The sequence below is a fragment of the Asterias amurensis genome, chromosome 12 (genome assembly GCF_032118995.1).
Source record: "Asterias amurensis chromosome 12, ASM3211899v1".
Classification (NCBI taxonomy): domain Eukaryota; kingdom Metazoa; phylum Echinodermata; class Asteroidea; order Forcipulatida; family Asteriidae; genus Asterias; species Asterias amurensis.
The window spans coordinates 4628184-4649831 of record NC_092659.1 but is presented as its reverse complement, the minus strand read 5'-3'; the positions used below and the strand labels follow the sequence as shown (position 1 = coordinate 4649831).

Below are 21648 nucleotides of genomic sequence, written 5' to 3'. Positions count from 1 at the left end.
CCTCCACGTCTACCACTCATAAGTGAAAACCCTTCACAGTATGAGCTGTCGGGAGTGAGGCCCAACGACTGCCAAGAGGTTTCTGATAAATACCAGTGTGGGATTGGATTAGAAAATTGGTCAGAACAAATATATTGATTCGGGGTTGAATAAAGAGAAATTTTACATCAGTGAACTCAAGAGTGAACCAATGACCTACAGATTAAAGCTCGGTTCATACTTCCTGCGAATGCGAATAGGAATAAAAGACTTCTAGCTAGAAGTCTTTTATTATTTTAGTGAGAAACTACCTCTTTCTCTAAAACTACGTTACTTTAGAGGGAGCCGTTTCCCGCAATGTTTTATTCTATCAACAGCTCTCCAATTCTTGTTAGCAAGTCAGTTTTTAAGTTAGTACATGTCGTAGTTTTGAGTACCTTCCCTTTAAAACATATGATTTTTGTTAACATGTCAATAATTTGGAAAAAAAGTTTTGTACTTTTTGGGTTAAAGATTTAATTTTATTTGAAGAGGTTTAAAAACTTTGAGTCAATTAAAAGTATGGTAAAACTTTGGCAATGATTCTAAAAAAATAACATGTGTATTCTTTATCCGAAACCCTACTTTAATATTATGAAGATGGTAATGGTAGTAAATATTGTGTCTGGTGTCCATAGAGTAGGAGGGTTAACCCTGCCTTGTTTGTATCTCCAAGTTTTAACACTGATGGAGTGAATTCTTTGACAAGAAAAAAACCTTATAATGTCACTGAATATCTGGAATGGCAATTTACTTTCGAATCCTCAAATTTGTTGCTTTTAATTTATGTAAAAAAAATACTTCAGAAAAAGGGAGTTTGTGTTGTTAAATTGAAGCAAAAATTTGTATACCCATGTTTTGTTTTGCTACTGGCTTAATATACAGATGTGTGTGTTTTTTGTAAAAAGTACATTTTTTCTTTACCTTATTGTTAGGGACTTTTTTGATTTGGGTAAGTATAGAAATGAAAAAAAAAATCAATCTGTTTGAGTTAAAAAATATACCTCATGCAAGGCCCTGTGTTTTGGTACAAGAAGTAAGTACCAATGATCATGCACTCTGTAGGAATCTACAAACAGAAGGGAACAAAAAATGAGGCAAAAGTTTCTAATTTAAAAAAATAAATAAAAAATAGACTGGTGACTCTATGTGATCACCAACTAATCACTACTATGACCATCAGGGAACCAGAAAATGATCTCTATAGAAAAGAGAGAAAGTCAAATTGTAATGATGGGGTGTTTAGATTGGTGTAAAAAGAAGTGTTACTATGGCTGCATGGATAAAAACATGACAGGATAGAGCATTGAATGATGATAACAACACATGAATAGTAAATCTGAAATAAGCTGATTACTTAATCAGGATTAGGGAAGGGGGAAGAAGGGATTGGAAAGAGGGAGGGGTGGGAGGGGTCACAGACAGGCGATTAATGAGAAGGGGGGATCACAAGGGGGGGTGTGTTGGAAACAGAAAACACCAACCAAAGGGATACCTGATGCGTTGCCTGTTGAAGCTCCCCCAGACCAGAGTGAAGCCCGACGAATGGATAAATTCCGGCCCCGGTTCAGACCGCATGCTGCGGCCATGGTGGCAGGCGGGGCAACGGACACACGACGCGCTGTCATGGATACGGTCACGGGCATGGGCGTGTCGTCTGAACAGGGCGGATAAAAAATGTGGAAGCAGACGCGAAATGGGCAGCCGGCAGGATAAAGGGGGAGGGAATGGGGGAAAAAATCATGGGAACGTGGTGTGAATATGAAAATGCATGTTAGTGTGGTAAATATCAGTTAAAAAAGCCACACGACAAAACACAAAATGCAACGTTAAAGAAGCTTGATACGTAGTCAGTTTGGTTTCGTCACTAAACCCGTTTGTGATCTTACTTTATGAAAAGAGGGGGGCGGGGCTAGACTGGATGTAATTATGCTGGGCATGCACTGTCGTCCCCGACACCCCCCTCCTCAATGAGAAGAATGGCTGTGTTAATATTGTCACCCACACTAATTAGTCAGTTTGATTAATTCATTAATTGATTAATATTAATTAGCCACATTGTGCGAGGTTAGTGATGCACGGCACAATGCATATATAACAAATGCAATGTCATGCCTTATAGCTTGGGATTTCAAACACACTGGAGATGGGAGAAAATGAACAAAAGAGATTGGTGTAAAAAAAAATGTGAACAATCTGTCATTCACCATTGAACTGTTTGCTAAAAAAAAAAAGAGAGAAAAAGACTGATACAAGTTTATCATACTTTCTTCAGGCATGTACAGTATTTGGTCCTTGAAAAAAGTATGAACATTTTATAGTAGGCTCTGATAGACTTTCAGGCTATTCTACCGTAATTTTTCATACTTTTTTTATAGAGCCCCCAAAATCGAATACCAGACTAAAGCAGGAAAAAACATCATGCCCGCTTCTTAATACAAGACTGAATGTCTCAAGAAGTTATCTCAGAGGAGTACCTAAGCACTTGTTCAAGGTGGGTTACTTTAGAGTAGTGCTTTAGCCAAGCACTTGATTTAATGTGGGTTATATGAACAAGTAGTACCTGTAAGCACTTAGTTTGAGCCAGGGATATCAAACTATCTGAAATTCATCTTCTTAGAGGAGAGTGAAATAATAGTGTTGCTCTTCCAGGTCAAGATTTAGGGAAAAAATTAGGGTCATTTCATGATTATGAACATAACATGGAATGTCTTCTTGAGGTCATCTTGTGGAATTTGGGCCAACTTTGGTTTATAAAGCGTAAATTTGACTCAGTTGGCTATCAACTCAATTCACGTGAAAACTTCATCACTATAATCTTAGTTGTGCCACTTTTGGACTGCGGGTTATACACACTGTAGTGCACATTTTAGGCAAACATGGTGAGCGTAGCTGACATTGAGCGACCTTTATTCAAGGAGTAAAAAGGAAACAAGTTTGAGCAGAGGCGTTCTTGTGCCCCTGTCTGGGCTTTGATACCCTTATATGGGCATTGGTACTCTTTTCAAAAAGGTCACCTCTTTGCCCAATTTCACTAATCTGTTTAACCAGACAACATTGCCCACTCAACTTATTTGCTGAGCAAAAATAGGCAGGGAACCTGCATATATATGTACATAGAATAGAATTTTAGCTGGTAACACATTTTTCACCAAGTAAGATTTGGTTGTTTAGGCTAGACAAAATCTACCCTAACAGATGATTTTCTTCTTTTTTTTTCGGTGTAACTATCAACCCCTTTCTTTATTTATCAGGTGTTTCTTGCTTTTTTAATAAATAAAAAACCCCAACAGTTTGGAGACTTTTTTCCTGAACCCAATTTCCACAAAATGACCTCGGCATGATATCAAACGATGGCATTTCCTGTGAAGATGAGTGGGGTGCTATAATGAGTCTGAGAGCTAATAAGAATTTGGGGGGGGGGGATATACAAAATATATATTGACACACGCACTGACAACATAACCAGTCATAACTCGATAGTAATGCTATAACGAAGAATACATACTAACACTGAAAAAACCAATATAGAACGATGCCCTACAAACATACATATACTCCAAGACTAATTTTTTTTGGTCTCATACACAAACACAAGCTCCTGTTTAAAAACCAAAGAAATGTACACATTTATAAGTATCTTGTGAACAGTGGAAATCAAATATTGGTCAGTTTTAGGGCCTCTGTTGCCCTGGTCTTGACCTTGGGGCTCCTTAAAAAATTTCCCATAGACTTTAAGGTTTTCCTATTGGAAGTGTTCGTTGTTAGAATTAGGAGAAGGCTTTGCCCTGTTCAGAACTGAATTTTGCATTTATGAGGATTTTCATGTTATCTCAATGGTGATCAAAATTGTAGGAAAAGATTTCAGTTGACAATAACTGGTCCTTGAGGTGTCACAATTAAAAGAAAGGATTAAAAAGCGTCACTATTTAAAGTGATTCCATTAAGTTTCTTCTCTTGTTCTTCTATTGACGAGCATTGTGCACAATCTCTGATCTCACTTGCTCAGTGAGGGGGACAAATACAGACACCCTCTTTTAGGTCAGGGGCACTTTCCCAACTATTTCTCAATGTCTTTCATTATGCAGGTCAATTTATTTAAACCATTATTTTTTTCAGGGAAAATATTTTAACACAAAAGAGAAAGCTTATTATTAGCCAGTTGTGTCAGAAGAAATGTATAATTTCCGTTTGAAATAGGACACATTCCAATTAAAAAATCAAAACAAATCAAATCAAACTCTATATCCTAAAAATAAATCAAAACAATATCAATCATATTTTTTTTTTAACATTAACAAAAATATAAAATAATTGCATAATGAACAGAAAAACATACATAAGAAATAAAACCAGCAAACAAAATAAATAAAGTAAAAGAGAGGCTGGCTAAAATGTTTTGGGAAAATTTGAAATAGACAATGAAATGTTGGTCCATAAAGATTGATAAAAAACCTTTCTGCAGAGATCAATCCATCTCGTCAGAAGGTTATTTTGAAGACACTGGACATATTTGGTAATTGTCAAAGACCAGTCTTCTCACTTGGTGTATCTCGACATATGCATAAAATAACAAACCTGTGAAAATTTGAGCTCAATTGGTCGTCAAAGTTGTGAGATAACTATGAAAGAAAAAATACCTTTGCAACACGAAGTTGTGTGCTTTCAGATGCTTGATTTCGAGACCTCAAATTTTAAATCGGAGGTCTTGAAATCAAATTCGTGGAAAATTACTCCTTTCTCGAAAACGACTTCACTTCAGAGGGAGCCATTTCTCACAATGTTTTATACTATCAACCCCTCCCCATCACTCGTTACCAAGTAAGGTTTTATGCTAATAATTATTTTAAGTAATTACCAATAGTGTCCACTGCCTTTAAATACTATATTGCGACTTCATCCTAAGTTATTTCTCTGGTGGTTCTTCTCATTAAAACACAACTATTGGAATCAAGCAGATGTATCCTTATCAACCACTTTAATCTTGAGGATCTTTGAGGATTTGTTTTCTTCTAAAAAAGGCGTCTTGTAAAAATTCTGCCCAATTTAAAAATGGCTCACAACATTTAAGAAAAAAATATATCAAAGTTTGACCGTAGTTTGTCTTGATTTCTATTTCCTTAGGAACCCCAACTATATAAGAGCATACATTTACATTTTTACATCAACAGAAAGAAAGAAAGAGCATACACTGTCACATGCAATGCTTGTCGGGGGCTAGCCACATCCCCAGGTATTAACAGTGAAACAAAAAATGCTTAAATTCATTAATCTGTGCTGTGTTTTTTATGCACAGTCATCAAGAGGTGCGAAATAAGTGGGGGAAACTTTAGCTCGGACACTAGGTGGCAGCAGACAGGCCGAGTAATTTTCTGAGCATGCGCTCATTTTTGAGAGCAATGGAATTGACTCGGTTCAAGTCTGACATCACTAAGTGGCCCCTGTAAGTCTCCCATTGGTCAATGGCTGGCACAATCCCAGACACACACAGTGCTATTAACGTGCACTGATTCAAACGTATTGGGCAATTCAAATTTTTAATTCATATTAATTCATAATAGTCAGATATTTTTCTGTAAGATGTGATAAAGGCATTCCCTTCTAAGGCAAACAAATTCAAAAAATTGTCTATATAAATGGAGGAGTGTTCAATTTTAAAACAAATCTAAACAAGAAGAATTTACAAAACTTCATATACATACATTCTACCCGAACCAGAATATTTTTTGGGTAAAAACCCAAGATATTTCCAAAATTTGTATATCATACATGTAATTTATTATATTTCAATATCACCTTTAGATTGCTTCATCCAAAAGTTGATTAATCAAGATGTAATGGTCCAGGCTTTGGAACTCTCTTCGGGGGAAATTTTGTATGGTTTGTGGTACACCATGTACATGAAATATCTAAGAACTGTAGTGGCTCTACTGAAAAGAACCTGTGGCGTAACTATTCGATGTTTCAATCAGTATGCTTGGATCGTCTTCAGAAGTAATTTTGTAAGGTCGGTGGTAACACTGTGTTCAATCAATATGATCTGATCATCTTCGTTAAAAAATAAATGTATTACATGATGGTGTGCTACCCCTTTATATCCGATTTAATTTTGAGCCAAAAAAACTTATTTTTTGGTATGCGCACCCAATCAAGTAATTGTTGAGATCCTTTCAGGGAAGAACTCACGATCAATGCAATTATTGGAACAGCAAGATGTTTCCATCTCTAAAAATTAAGCTATTATAAGTGACAGGTGTACTCGTCAGTCAAATCAAATTAGATGCGCAGTTTAATATTATTGCAAGATAAGACACGCATTCCTCTAGGTTCTGGTTTCAAGTTTTGTTTATCTATAGTTTTTTTTTTAATGGGGAAAAAGGGGGGAAAAAATTAGCCCAAGACACACTCCAGACAAACATGCGACAGCGCACAGATGCCACAACCACTAAATTCGTTTTGGATCAAGCTTACCTTCGTCGTCTGAGGTGACGTGGTGTGAGGGTTCGTACGCAGCCTGTGTCAGGATGGGCACGTTGGTCATGTGGAAGGTCTCGCGAGCCGCTCGCTTCTTCTCCTGCTCGCGGAGGAGCGTCTTCTTGATGTGCTCACGGCGCTGGGTGGTACGGGAGACTGCCACGGCAGCGAAGGAGCGCTGTTGAAAAACAACCGCATGCTTGATTAGTAATATGAATTGTGATGGCAGCATTTGCAAGGCTCAGATTCCGCCGAGATTCTGCCCGGATCCCACCGAGATTTAGCAATACCGGCAATATCTCGGTTTCTTACAGGATCCTGGTTTAGGTCATTCTGAATAACCGAGATTCTCGGCGGGATAGTTCACAACCTTGATCCCAGTGGGATTTCTTGAGGGAAAACTCACAATCCTTGTGGGATTTTTGTTATTAGATTTTTGTTAGTTGACAGTTGGACTTGTTCATATAATGTTTGTAATTTTTTTTAAATTTCAACCTTCAGGGAGAGTCAAGAGTCAAATTGATGTTAGAGAATGCAAGCGCATGTTTTGAGTTACTGCTGGAAAGACATTCTTATAAATTTTCTTTATTGATTAATTTTGTTCTTTTCAATTAGTTTTCAGAACTCAAATCAAATCACAAAAAGTTCAAGTTACATAATGCACATAATGGTTACTACTAAACATTAACAACCAGTTACAACCATATGTAAATATCTTTTGGTGGGAGTGCTGGCTTTGAAAGGTTACTTGTGTTTTTAAATCAGTTCAGATGTACATGTTCATTTTTTACTTTGTTAATTTGTTTATGTTTATTACGTTTTTAAAATAATCTTGAAAACACTCTATTAATGGCAAAAACTGGAGTGCCTAGTTTGTGAGACCAATAAGGGCATTTTTTTTAACCATTTGCTGAAACATTTAGAAAAAAAACAAAGACATCTGAAGTGCAAAAAGAATAAAGTGGAACTTGTTAATATTATAAGCGGATGAATTTGTGACATTTGAATCTTGTGATTTGTGATTCATCACTTTGCAAGAAGTTTGATTTAGAAACTAACACGAAAAAAAGATGTTGAAGAACATAAAGATTCCAAAATTCTGTTTCTATGAGGTCTTTTGAAATAAGTTTGTGCCTAAATGCAAGTCTGTAGAGACAACACAACAAAACTGGTCTCAACCTTTGATTTATGTGCCGAAAGTGAAACTTTTAAAAAGCATTCTATGTACAGAACTGACACTAGAGATCTCACTATCAAGTGATTTTAATCTCCGTCAGGCCCATTATGTGTTGGAAGGGGGGGGGGGGGGCAGAAGCAGCGGACTCAGACCATAATTTTAAAAATCATGTGTGAGTAAGTTCTCTGTTTCGACTCCCCTGCTTTAGTATTTAAACAAACACTACAGCAAGAGCGATTGAATACATGTATCTTCCTAAAACCAGATCAGTTCTTGTAAAAAATGGTAATGACAAACTCACACTTAAACGTGGGAGTAGATTAAATCAGTGTTATTCTTCATAAAATCTCTACAAATCGTGAAAATAAAAAGGGGGCGATGACTCGTTGGAAAACTCTAGTATGAACATGCAGGAGGAGAACAAAAAAGAGCACCTGGGGGACACCATGAGATTTGAGTAATGATGACCACCCACAAAACAGTAACTGACTATTTCTATCTTTGGAAGGGATCTTGTCATTGGCTGGTTGTGAAAGAAATGGACAGAAACCCAAAAGACTGGCCAATAGGAGAATAGATGTCATCCAATGCAGTTAGACATGCATTAGATTTCTTGTTACCGAGGTTATAGAAAAGATATCACAACACACATCCTAGTGTTAACCAAGACTGGTTTCAAAGCTATGTCACTCTGTTACAGAAAATTTAACAGGAAATTATTGCAAAACAGCGCAAAAGAAGATTCCATACACACTTTTCATTATTAAACTAACAGACTAACAGACTAACCACTGTTAAAAAAAACAGGACGTCAAAAAAACCATCATACAATATTTTTCCCACTTCTTTGGAACACTGCACTCCTCTAAAACATAATCAGAGACATGCGTCTTAAGCCCAGTTCATACTTCCTGGGAATACTTCGTGCGAAGCAAGATTCCCTGCGTCACAATAGGAAAAACAGTGCGTACTGAATATTGCGTCATCAAAATTTACTTCACATTCGCAAGAAATATGAACCAAGCTTTTGTCGGGCCTAAGTCACAGATGAAATTCATACATGCTGATTTTGATTAGGTGAATCCAAACAAGAAATTAAAGTGTTGGGACGCTGTTTTCTATAAAGTGGCTGAATTTCATATGTGAATATTTTTTTATGACAATTGTTACTGTTTAATACCTTATACACATACCATTTATGATAAGAGTAAACCAACACTGCTTTTGATCAGAAGAAGTTACCAACCACACATACTAATAGTGTCCAATACATATTACACACACACCATTTATGGCTGTGTTTCCTACTTTATTTTGAATAGTAAAAAAATATTTAGCAAGATTTTCTGCTAATGAGCTCTGTTAGAATGCTAGGTGGCAGCAGACTTACTAGGTCAACTTCCATTGTTCACATTGATCTGAGGCTGCGCACAATTCTGAGAACAACGTATTTACCTGGTAAGTCTGCTGCCACCTATCCTTTTGGGCCCTGTTATGTTACTAACCATTATGCTAATTCTTTTTATTTATGCATATGAGCTGTTTAAGTGGCACATGAATTTTAAAATGCTACACAGATGCACCAAACTGCACTGCATACAAAATGAAAACTTCTCAAAATACTCAAGACCTTCTGTTGGCAGTGTCTAACAACCCCAGAAAATTAAGTCAGAACAAAATTGAGTATTTCCGTTGGTTGCCTGTAAATTGCCTCATGTGACTTGGCCCAAACTGTGACATAATGGGTGCGTTCGATTAGCTTCCCTGTGTCGACCCCGCAGTGCTCACTTGGGTGAGCCCCTGACAAGAGCTAATCGAACGATTACACTCGCCCTCTCATGGTGATGGCATGCACCTCAGGTTACCCCCAAGTGACCCACTCCACAAGCAGGGCACTGGGGGCTGACCCGGCTGAGCCGCTGGAATGACTTCAAAGCTATTCGAACGTACCGGGGGCAGACCAGGGTCAACCCAGGAAAGCTAACAAAACGCACCAAATATGTCACACCAGGTCATTTTTGAAACTAAAGATCATTTTTGAATCTAAACTTCAATTTTGTGATGTAAGTTTCCCAATAGATAGAGTCCTCATCTAAAACATCCGATGCCATCATTCTGAGAAAAATTGGGTCAGTAAATTTGGTCCTGACTTTTAACGATACTCTTTAAAAACAGCCTTAAATTTGACATTTTGACTGTCTAAATATTCCTCTTTGGAATGTAAAGACCCATAGGCGTCATTGTTTCAAATATCACTCTGAAAAGTCAGTAATGAAGTTTTCTCAGTCTGATGTCATCAGATATTTTAGATGGGAGGATAATGAATGCGATGGCATTTTACACCCTTTTATTGTGACGATAGAGACTTGTAATTTGTTCTCCATTCACATACGTAGCTATTGGAGTTTACCACAAAATTGAACTTAAACATTTCCCTTTTTTAAAGGAACACGTTGCCTTGGATCGGTCGAGTTGGTCTTTGAAAAGCGTTCTTTTAACCGTTTGTTATAAATTCGGTATGGTTAGAAAGATGTTGTTAAAGTAGAATACAATGATCTACACAAATATGCCTCGAAATTGCGTGGTTTTCGTTTTACCTCGTCGACAAACACGGTCGGCTATTTATGGGAGTCAAAACTTTGACTCCCATAAATGGCCGACCGTGTTAGTTCGCGACGTAAAATAAAAACCGTGCAATTTTGAGCGATACTTGTGTGGATCATTATATTCTACTTTTAAAACATCTTTCTAACCATATGCATTTCAAACGCTTTTCATAGACCAACTCGTCCGATCCAAGGCAACGTGTTCCTTTAAACTGTCAGCAAAATTTAGATGACTCTGTGGTGAAGCTTGAAAAACTGCATTGGGTTTTCCACACAGACAATCACACCATGCCTGGCAAACTCTGGAGATCTTATTTGCATGTTGCTCACATGCCGCATTACCCTCGGCAGATAAAATGGCGCCCCAATCTTCGCCTCTTTTCAAACGGGTAGAAGTCAACCGATATGCATTTGACAGTTACTCAAACAGTAGGGCACAACAACTGCGTTGGCATTTTTAGTCCAAAATGCTGCACAAATTTGGTGTTAGGAAAGTGTGTTTTATGTGATCAAATTAGTAAATGTGCAGTTTGTGATAGTTAAGCCTCAAGTGAGTTAGATTTGAATGGCGTTTGGTGTCCTTTGTTCAGTAAACCAGTGAATGCCAAATTTAAACTCCCCAAACCTTAAACACCGTTGCTACTCGTACATTGCATTGCTCAGGGCAAGCTTTTATTATCTTCCAAATGAGCACTTAGCCGGGTATTTTAATGATATTTTTTTGTACGTGTGCTTGTTGTTTCTGGGGTCGATTTCACAAAGAGCTAGGACTAGTCCTAACTTGGGACTAGTCCTAGGAGATATACAAATTGCATTGATAGTCCTAAGTTAGGACGAGTAACTGGTCCTAACTCGAGATAAGACTAGTCCTAACTCTTTGTGAAATCCACCCCTGATGTATAAGTAACTTAATCGTAAAGCTTATCCCTAACCATGTGACATAGCAAATAACTGGATATAGTCTGAGGAATTTAAACTGAGCATTCACTTATGACTGAAGAAGGCAGTGTACCAGACACCATTCAAATTTAACTGGCCAATGGCTTGTTGCACTGTGGCATGCAGTCACTCACTACAACAGCCTGTTGCAATAAATGTTCCACTTGGTGGTCATGGGAAACTTTTGGAAGGTCCTTTTCAAAGTTCTACTGAGTAGTTTACGTGCTCAGACCTACCCCCCGCGCAATACTGAGCATGTGCGCGTACGCTTACAGCTGCAAAAAAGGACCATTATTTATGTCTGCTGCCGCCGACATCTCAAAAGTCTCCCATTGACTACCGGGCTTGGTGACCGCGTTCTTCAAAGTTGGTCGATCATCGCCCCTAAATGGTCTACTGATATGAAGGTGATGATTTCCGAAACCCTTATAGCATTTAACCTGTTCCATGATGCAAACACATTGTGGCCAATCAACCTCTATCATGTCCAGAAAAACCATGCTCACTCTGTAAGGACCCCTGGCAGGCAGAAAACACCGATCCCAAAAAACACACATGAGCAGTCGTCTTGCTAGAGTGTAATACAGCCATGACATGCAACACTAAAGGTCTCAAAGAGGACGATTATCTAAATGTAGTTCTAATAAACTCTACACCATGTGTGTTGGATTCAATGTACTAGTCACCATGTGTTGATATGGAGTGAAAGTCATAACAGTGCGTGTGATGCCCAACTGATACCTGGACATTTCTGAATCAGATGTGAGGGCACAGATTTTATAAAAGGAGTACAGTACATGTACATTCTCTGCCCAGAAAGACTCGTTCAAAAATGCCACGAAACGGTCAATAATGTGCTATTGCCACTGCCATTCAGTCCCAATAAAGCTTTTTTTTTTTTTTTTTTTTTTTTCATTTTTTAAAAATCGCTTTGAACCTCTAGACATGTTATCAAAGGTGTACACATCCCACTTATACAGTAAAGCCAATAGCAAGTAGCAAGTTAGATTTTAATATTGTCTGGAATAATGACTTGCTTAGTCACTGCTTAAACCTGAATTCCTCTGACTATATAGAGACAGTCACTTTGTCGCATGATTTGGGGCAAGCTTTCGGGAGTCACATTAGCGACGGTGATCACCAACACACAATTTTGTATGAATGAGTATGCCACAATGGTACCAGGGGTGGACTTCACAAAGGTAGTCCTAACTTAGGACTAGTCCTAGGCAATGCTAAGAGATAGGACTGGTCCTAAGTTAGGACCAGTAACTCATCCTAACTTACGACTGGTCCTATCTCTTAGCATTGCCTAGGACTAGTCCTAAGTTAGGACTACCTTTGTGAAATCCACCCCCAGGGTTTGCTTATCTGGAGGAATTGTTTTTCAACAGCTTGCCCGAGTCCCTAGTCATGTGACATAGCAACTGTATCTATAGTCCAAGGAATTCAAACTTCAAGCTTAAACTTGTGACTAAATAAGCCAAGGTACCAGACACTATTCAAATCTAACTTGCAAATGGCTTATTGATCTCAAGTGTGCGAGAAACACTGTGATGAAAATGTATAAACCTGCGACTCCGGCTGTGACTTCCTGTCCACCATTGTGAAGCCATAAGCTATGCCCAATGTACTGTATCAAGCCATAGCCAAAAGCCACAGCCATGGTTTCACCCCCTGAAGTTGTCCCCGCTTTCACAAATACCATTTCTGAAATCACTAAAACACTATGACATTATGACCTGGGAATTTGTGGGAGTGATGAAAATGAAAACTTAGGGGTAAAAAAACAAAAACAAAAACCTGACAGTACTCTTTGTCATTTTTGGGATGGGTGTATTTCTGCAGTCAGTACGGGGGGACCTAAATGCAACACACCGGGCAAAACTGGAGAGGGCCGATTAAGAACTCATTACTTACTGCAAACTGCCAACACTTAGACCCTGTCCTAAAGAATCCCGGCTGCAGAAATGTTATAATAGAAAGTACATGTTAAAACTTGTGACTTTTAACTCAAGATAAGTAGGATTTGAAACTTTGCATGGTGGAAATACGATATAGAAAGGTTTGTGGTAACACCATGTAATGACTATCTCTAATGAGTTGGGGTGGTTGTGAAAAGAACCGTTGGTTTCAACTCAACGTTTTGATCAGTAGGCTCTGATCGTCTTCTGGGCGATCAGTATGCTCTGATCATCTTCTGGAGAAAGCTTTCTCCAGAAGACAATCAGAGCATACTGATCGAAACGTCGAGTTGAAACCAACGGTTCTTTTCAGAACCACCCCAACTCGTTAGAGATAGTCATTACAAGGTGTTACTGCAAACCTTTCTATAACTCAAGATAGTAGGAAATATTAACTGCCCCTACATCTTACTGTTAACCTTAAGCACACCTTCAACCTACAATGATTAAAGAGTTTTCGTACCATTTGTAGATCAAGTTTTTGGCCATGACATGAATCCCGACTCACTATGAATGAAGTATGTATGCAATATAATTTACCTGTAGAAATTTCAGCTTCAATAGTCGTCACATTTTGAGAAAATCCAAAAGCAATATTTCCCAGGAGTATCGCATAAATCCGTTGCACATGTACGTGCTAGAATTATTTTTTGCGACATTGTATTCCTCAGTTCTCAAAAACTACAGCACCTCAGCAAGTAATATTTTAAGGGAAGCTTTTGACAATCAATATCTTTAAACCGTACAATTTGAATGTGAATCTTTGGAAGTTTGTGTTTTGTGTTGTACAAAAAGTAACCAAACCATTTAAGTTGTTTACTGGTAAACAAATTTGTGTGCTTACTACAATGTATACCAGAGAAACCTGTAGGGACATTATGTTTCATAAACGCTTTAAAAAGGGTCTATGTAACTTTTGTAGGACGAAAAACACAATGTCCACAGATTTACACTAAACTTACACAGTTTTAAGATAACGATAATAGAAAGCTTCCCTGAAAATATTACGTGCTGAGGTGCTGTAGTTTTTGGGAAATGAGTAAAACAATGTCATGAAAATAATTTTCGTCTCATGAGACGGAAATTATTTTGATCATTTACAAACGTATTTTCAAGGCCTTTTTTTTACTCTATCTCAAAAACTACAGCACCTCAGTAAGTAATATTTGAAGGGAAGCTTTCCACTATCATTATCTTCAAACCCTGTAAGTTTAACGTAAATCTATGGACATTTTGTAAAGGTACCCAAATCCTTTAAGAAGAATTGACAGCATATTATAGTGGCTGTACGGAATACCTCAGGCAGCCTTCTCCTCTGTACTCTAGTACACACCTCCTTGGGCAACACATCAATAAGGGCAATGGACCCTTCCCATGAAATATGCTAATCACATTCACGCATGCGTACATACCCTGTTGGTTGGCAAACGCCATAGAGTTGTGCACTAAGCTGACGCGCAATCGCGTCTACATCACGCACCCATTCGCCGTGTACAAAACAGCGCGATGTTCCCTCATTTTGCCAACCAAATCGTTAGTGCGCACGCGCTATGTGCAATTTACATATTTCATGGGAAGGGTCTATTCTAGAGTTACTCACTCAGCACAGTCCACTGACCAAAGGTATCAGAAATAAAGTTGCTCTTCTTTTCAAAAACATTTCGTAACTTGACATGGTGAACACTTTTTCATTATTAAAGGAACACGTTGCCTTGGATCGGTCGAGTTGGTCTTTGAAAAGCGTTCTGTAACCGTTTGTCTTAAAATCTGTATGGTTAGAAAGATGTTTTAAAAGTAGAATACAATGATCTACACAAATATGCCTCGAAATTGCGTGGTTTTCGTTTTACCTCGTCGACAAACACGGTTGGCCATTTATGGGAGTCAAAAATTTGACTCCCATCAATGGCCGACCGTGTTAGTCCGCGACGTAAAATGAAAACCGTCCAATTTTGAGCGATACTTGTGTGGATCATTATATTCTACTTTTAAAACATCTTTCTAACCATATACATTTCATAACAAACGGTTTCAAACGCTTTTCATAAACCAACTCGTCCGATCCAAGGCAACGTGTTCCTTTAAACAAATTTCAACAATTTAAATGAGTTCCTACCACCCAGGCACAAAATTATTGAGAAACAAGAATTTGTGTTCCCATATGGACAGTACCACTTGAGTAACTGTAGAATGACCGGGTTATAAAAATCAGTTTTCTTTATTTATATGTACCTAAATCACGACTTGTACACAAGATCACCTTATGTTATTAGTGGGATGTGTCAGTGACAACTTCATATCCAAAAAAAACTACTCTTCAGTTTGTGAATGTTTAAACCATTTCCCACCACCCCTGTGACTTCAAATGGAATGGTCATTACTTTTCCTTCAGGTTAAAACCTATTGCAGTATGGGTCGCGCTATTCTACTCACAGGGGGAGGGGACTCAAAAAAAATCTATGAGAGAAACCCAATGTCTGTAAAAAAAAAAAGGAAAAAAAAGAAGATTTTTCTTAAAGCAGCGTTTGGGAAGTCAATTATGTCAGGAGTCTGAAATGGAATCTTATAGTGTCGAGCAAAAACATATTCTCAGAAGTATAATACCTCCTTAATACTTCAACAGAAAATTCGCATCCACAGAGTTTGCAAACACAATAAAAACAACGTGATCGGCCAAAACAAGTTTTGTGCAAAGTTTTTTTTGAAAGAACAAAATCCAAAGAGAAAAAGAAGCCAAATTAAAATAGAGCTTTAGTGTCGATGGCGTCACAGTTTGTTTACCACTTTGCAGAAGAAACAAGAAAACAATTTTGTCTCTGTTCTTGTCAGAATTGCATGACACAGTTACAGCAGTTAAAGGGTTTTGATAATTTTTTGGGCATGACATGAATCCCTACTCACTGTGAACGACGATGTATGTAACATAATTTAACTGGTGAAGTTTCAGCTTTACTAGTCTTCAAGTTTTTGAGAGAAAACCAAAGTGAAAATCAGAGCAATGTTTTCAGGAGAGTCACGTAAATTAGTGCTAAATTTATTTTTGTCTCACTGAACCAAAAATTATTTTTGTGAAATTGTTTCACTCATTTCTCAAAAACTACAGCACCTCAGCAAATATCATTTTAAGGGAAGCTTTCTACCATCATAATCTGTAAAACCATGCAAGTTTTGTGTCGTACAAAAAATACCCAAAACCCTTTAAGTCATGCAGTAAACAAACCATGACGTCATCAAGAAAGGGTTCTATTAAAATAAAACAAAAGTTATAACTGAATTAAATACTTGCCATTTCTATACATCTACATCACCACAGACTGTACCAAGTTAAACCAAGTGGTTAGTGTGGACTAACAACAGGGCCCAATTTCATAGAGCTGCTTAAGCACAAAATTTTGCTTAAGCAAAAAAATCCTTGCTTGGTAAAATCAGATTACCGGCCAAGACTCCACTCAATTGTTATGCTAAGTGAACAACAGCTAAATACCAGACACAAGCAATGTATATGGCATGAAATTTTGGCCAGTAACATGTGTAAAATAAGCAAGCTATTTTCGTGCTTAAGCAAATTTTTTGCTTAAGCAGCTCTATGAAATTGGCCCCAGTTGTTGAGAGTGGACCGTTTTTGAGAACTTGTAGCGATTTCGCAAACTTACTGTTTCTTCTTCGGTTGAGACCTTCTCTTCAAGGTCGGAGGTCGTGACCGGCATCCAAGGTGGGTCAATGACAGCGAGATGGGACAGCCCAATGGTGGGTGACGGCACAGTGAAGTCGATGCTAGGCGGTGGAACCTAAGAGGAGAAATATCCTTTTATTTTTCATAGTATTTCGGTTTGGTAACCAGTTTGAAGACCTTTCTATTGCAACATCATAGCTCAAGTTTTTGCCAACCGAGGTTGAAACTATGGAAAGCCAAAGATGCAAATGTTACACAAATATTCAAAAATTTAGTTGAATTTGTTGGAAAAAAAGCAACCAATCATTGAAGGTATTTTTATTAACTGAAAGTTTGCAGAAAATATTGAAGTTTGTTAAATTATCTGTTAACATGATTGAGTGTTTTACTAACATTTTGCCGTACATGCCAACCGTCCATGCCAACAATTGAAAGGCTAATGAAGTCACACTCTCAAAAAACGCCCTCATTGAGGCCGAAGGAGGCAAATGGTCTAGCCCCTAAATATATCTCAGAATTACTCATTCTCAAAAAGCAACCAACAACTCGTGTTCTCCGATCATCATCTACCGCCCACCTGGAATTCAACTCTGGTCCTTTTCCCCCGGCACTCACTATGGAAAACCGCTCCTTCTCAATCGCCACTCCCACCCTTTGGAACAATCTTTCCGTTCATATCCGTGCCTCCCCTACACTGGACTCATTTAAAACTGCTCTAAAAACACACTTATTTAAATCCGTCTAGTCTGTTCAGTTTCTGCTATTTCATCCCACTTTTAGTTGTAATTTTTGGTTATCGTACACTTCTTGTTCAGCGCTTAGAAACCTGGTATAAAGCGCTATATAAATGCATGTTATTATTATTGTTATTATTAAATCATTGGTGTTACTTACCCTGAAGATCATAGAAGCTTTTTCTTCCATGCGTGGCCAGACTTGATGCCTGAACCTCCAGAGAACGGCAAACCGCTGAGTGGCGTCTACTCGCTGGCCGGGCTCCTGGTGGTGCATCTCACTAGCAATGAGCTTACTGACGACCTCCGGGATCTTGACGGCACAGATGAGGACCATGGCAGCTAGTGGAAGGTTGGAGAAATTTGTTAACATGTTTCTGTCTTTTCAGAACTGAGAAGTCTCACAAGTTCTGAAAATCTACTCCTCGGTAGTATATAAAGCAATTAGACAGTTCTCTAAAGAACAAAATCTACCTGGCAAGTAGACACACACATTTTTTTTTTTTGGGGGGGGGTGGGGGGGGGGTTGGGAGGGCCATGATGGTTTTTATGTTATGAGCCATAAACTATTCTGAAGACCTTGATGATGTTGACAGTACAGATGAGGTCCATTGGAGCTAGTGGAAGGTTGTGCGACATTTGGAATTTATAATTGATAATGGTTCTCACAGACTGTGCAAGTTTCACATTCAAACAATAGATAGAGCACCAGGGGTGGTGGATTTGACAAAAATAGTCCTTAGTTAGGGACCAGTTCTAGAGCTCTTTAGGAGTTATTCAAAACTTAAGGCTAGTTTTCTAGACTAGTCTTAACTCTTTGTTAAATCCACCCCACTTCCTCATCTTCTTTTATAATCTTTTATAATCATGTAGTTCTTTCATATTTGGAGAGAGAGGTTACCTGCAGATCCAGCCAGCTGCTGACTGCTGTCCAGGAGTAACTCCCAAGCAAGCGTCAGGATGTCTGAGAAGAGATCTTCAGTCAGGATTGGAGCTGCCTTGCTCAGAAGACTCAGAGGGCTGTGCCACAGGTACATAGCCTAGGTTTGGGGAGATGAACATAATAAAAATATAATCAGCTTTTGTAAAACTAGAAACTACACCTGGAAGGACCAAAGTAAAATATATAAATTTGACGTAACACCATGATTAGTGATGGATTAGCCCTTGCTCGTCAGCCCTTACTGGTCAGCCCTTGCCCGTTAGCTTTTACCAGTCAGCCCTCCTGGTCAGCCCATACTGGTCAGCCCTTACCGACAGCCCTTACCGGTAACTCCTGACAAGTCAGTTCATATCGCTCAGCCCTTACCGGTCAGCCCTTACTGGTAACTCCTGACAGGTCAGTTCTTACCGGTCATTTCTTACCGGTCAGCCCTTACTGATCAGTCCTTACCGATCAGCTCTTACCAGTCAGCCCTTACCAGTCAGCCCTTACCTGTCAGCCCTTACCTAGCAGCCCTTACCTGTCAGCCCTTACCTAGCAGCCCTTACCTGTCAGCCCTTACCAGTCAGCCCTTACCAGTCAGCCCTTACCAATCAGCCTTTACCGGTCAGTCCTTCCCGGTCAGCCCTTACTGGTCAGTCCAAAACGGTCAGTCCAAAACGGTCAGTCCTTAACGGTCAGTCCTTAACAGTCAGCCCTTAACGGTCAGTCCTTACAGGTCAGTCCTTACCGGCCACCCCTTAACGGTCAGTCCTTAATGGTCAGCCCTTAATGGTCAGCCCTTAATGGTCAGTCCTTACAGGTCAGTCCTTCCCGGTCAGCCCTTACTGGTCAGTCTAAAACGGTCAGTCCTTAATGGTCAGCCCTTAATGGTCAGCCCTTAATGGTCAGCCCTTAATGGTCAGTCCTTACAGGTCAGTCCTTTATGGTCAGCCCTTACCAGTCAGTCCTAAACAGTTGGTCCTTACCGGTCAGTCCGAAACGGTCAGTCCTTAACAGTCAGTCCTTAACAGTCAGTCCTTACCGGTCAGCCCTTACCGTTCTACCCTTACCGGTCAGCCCATATCGATCAGTCCCTACTGGTCAGCCATACCTGTGACTTTAGATACTTCAGTTGAGGAGAATCTTCCTTCCTAGGCCATTCTAGATCCACAGGGAAAGATCCACTGGTCAGGGCTACGGCAGAATTAGTGCGGCTGGTGGAAGTGTTGGCCTGGTGACGGAAGACGCTGACCTGCCGGTCCAAGGTAGACGAGGTGCTCTCTCGCCTTAGCTCACGGAAGCTGCGTAGCGTAGAGTGGCCCTGTCCCGACTCCTGAAAATTATAAAAGTAAAAACAAGTCATTTAATTATGCTCGTTATTAATATTAACCCTCCTACTGTCTGACCATTCGATATCATTCAATGTGGTTTTAATCTATAGTTAAACTATGCCACTGTACTTTAGTACTCTGTGGTGAACGAATCTACACAGCACACAGTCAACCCTCCTACTATCTGACCAATCAAAGTCATCCACTGTGGTTTTGGATGATACTACGCAAGCCTGCAGAATGATATAATTTGCTGAATGCACTTATGCCAGACACCAGGCATCCTCATTGGTCTATCTACCATAGAATGCAGTGGTACTGATTTCAAATCCCACCCGATTAGTAGATTTTTTTTTCTAGAGGACTCGGGAGTACTTTACACATCTTTATCTCAGATGCAATTAACGAAACCCGCCTACCTTGCGTTTGCCTTTGCCATCAACCCTCCTCATCCTATCATCCGTGTCATCATCCTTTGGTCTCAGGAGACTTTCCTCACCGTTGATGTACCTCACTGCCTTCATCAGACGATAACAGTTACGTTTCTGGCGCTCAAAGCAGTTCGGGTGGCAGCATCGCTGGTGATTGCAGATGAAGTTGGTTTTGCTTGCTATCTCAACAACAATCTGATGTATATAAACACAAATGGAGATATTCATTTTTTTTTTTTCATTTGCAAAACAATGCAACGTGTGGCATATTAACTCAACCGACAGGGCTTGAATGTGAATCAAAAAGATGACAGGGCTGCTCTAAAAAATTTCAGAATGATTTTTGCCAAAACCAGAAAAGAAATGAGAAAAAAAGTATATCTAGTTTCTACTACTTTAATTACAATAAACTGTATGATGTGATCAATGGTTTGTGGGCTGCCACACCGCACAAATTCAAGCTGGTAGCTTTGATACTATAGAGAAACAGGGCGTTACAACCCCAGCCAGTATGATCTGACAACTCAGCCTAAACTTGACCAGAATCAAACAAGATCACCGTTGATCTTCCCCCTTATCTGAGGTTAAATTTGAAGGGAATCAAACAATTTTATTTTCCCTTACCGGAATCCAAGGCATATTCTTGCTGAGATCAATCTCATCCAGTCCCACGGTGTCCGGGGTTGAAGCCATCTCAGGAACATGCTCCGGTTCCTGAGGGCTGACCTGCTCGCTGAAGACGCTACTCGTCTCCCCGGTGGAATCCTCATCCACGGAAACTGAACTGATCTTACGGCTCTTGATGCTACCTGAACGACCGAGCACTACAAGGAGATCAGGCGGATTGCAGGGATTAGTTTAGCATCTTAAGAATCAGCGTTCACAAAGAGGAGAGATGAGGTTCAGGGAAAAGGTTCAGAGAGGCAGCGACGGGACAGGACCAAGATTCTATCAACCAGCATTTCAGCAGGAAACACTGCTTTTAAAACAATGTCAAAAAACGTTTTAGGGATTAGTGTTGCGTCTTAAGAATGAATGTCCAAGGAAGGGGAGAGGTTGAGGAAGATGGGAACAGATTCAGAGATGCAGTGGCAGGAACAAGATTCAATCAAACTGCATTTAGCAGAAAACACTGCTTTTAAAACAAAGCGGCACAGGGTTCAGGAATTGGTGGAGTCTGTGTTGTAGGAAGGTGTTTTGTTCATCCATTGGGCATTGGGATAGATGAGAGGAATTTAAGTACAAAAAAGGGCAACAGGTCTCAATTTCATAAAGCTGCTAAGCACAAAAATAATTGCTTAGCACAAAAAAACAAATCTTGCTTTGAAGAAATGGGTTACCAGCCTAAACAGTGTAATCTTCATGATTCCCAGCTA

The 21648-nt window shown here is 39.3% G+C and overlaps 1 protein-coding gene across 9 annotated transcripts in view; it reads right to left on the bottom strand.

Moving 5' to 3' along the window:
• The window catches only part of LOC139944764 (protein unc-80 homolog), a 124577-nt gene that overhangs the window by 42602 nt on the left and 60327 nt on the right, over positions 1 to 21648 (bottom strand). For 6 of the 9 annotated variants that reach the window (XM_071941860.1, XM_071941863.1, XM_071941861.1 and 3 more), the window contains 9 exons: positions 20897 to 21096; positions 20261 to 20467; positions 19622 to 19843; positions 18487 to 18625; positions 17746 to 17927; positions 16832 to 16966; positions 13135 to 13176; positions 6490 to 6670; positions 1514 to 1675 (listed from right to left, as the gene is read on the bottom strand). In XM_071941860.1, coding sequence (XP_071797961.1) covers positions 1514 to 1675; positions 6490 to 6670; positions 13135 to 13176; positions 16832 to 16966; positions 17746 to 17927; positions 18487 to 18625; positions 19622 to 19843; positions 20261 to 20467; positions 20897 to 21096 — 1470 coding nt within the window. The remainder of the gene's footprint in view (positions 1 to 1513; positions 1676 to 6489; positions 6671 to 13134; positions 13177 to 16831; positions 16967 to 17745; positions 17928 to 18486; positions 18626 to 19621; positions 19844 to 20260; positions 20468 to 20896; positions 21097 to 21648) is intronic. The other 3 variants (XM_071941864.1, XM_071941869.1, XM_071941866.1) reach the window with 2 other exon arrangements.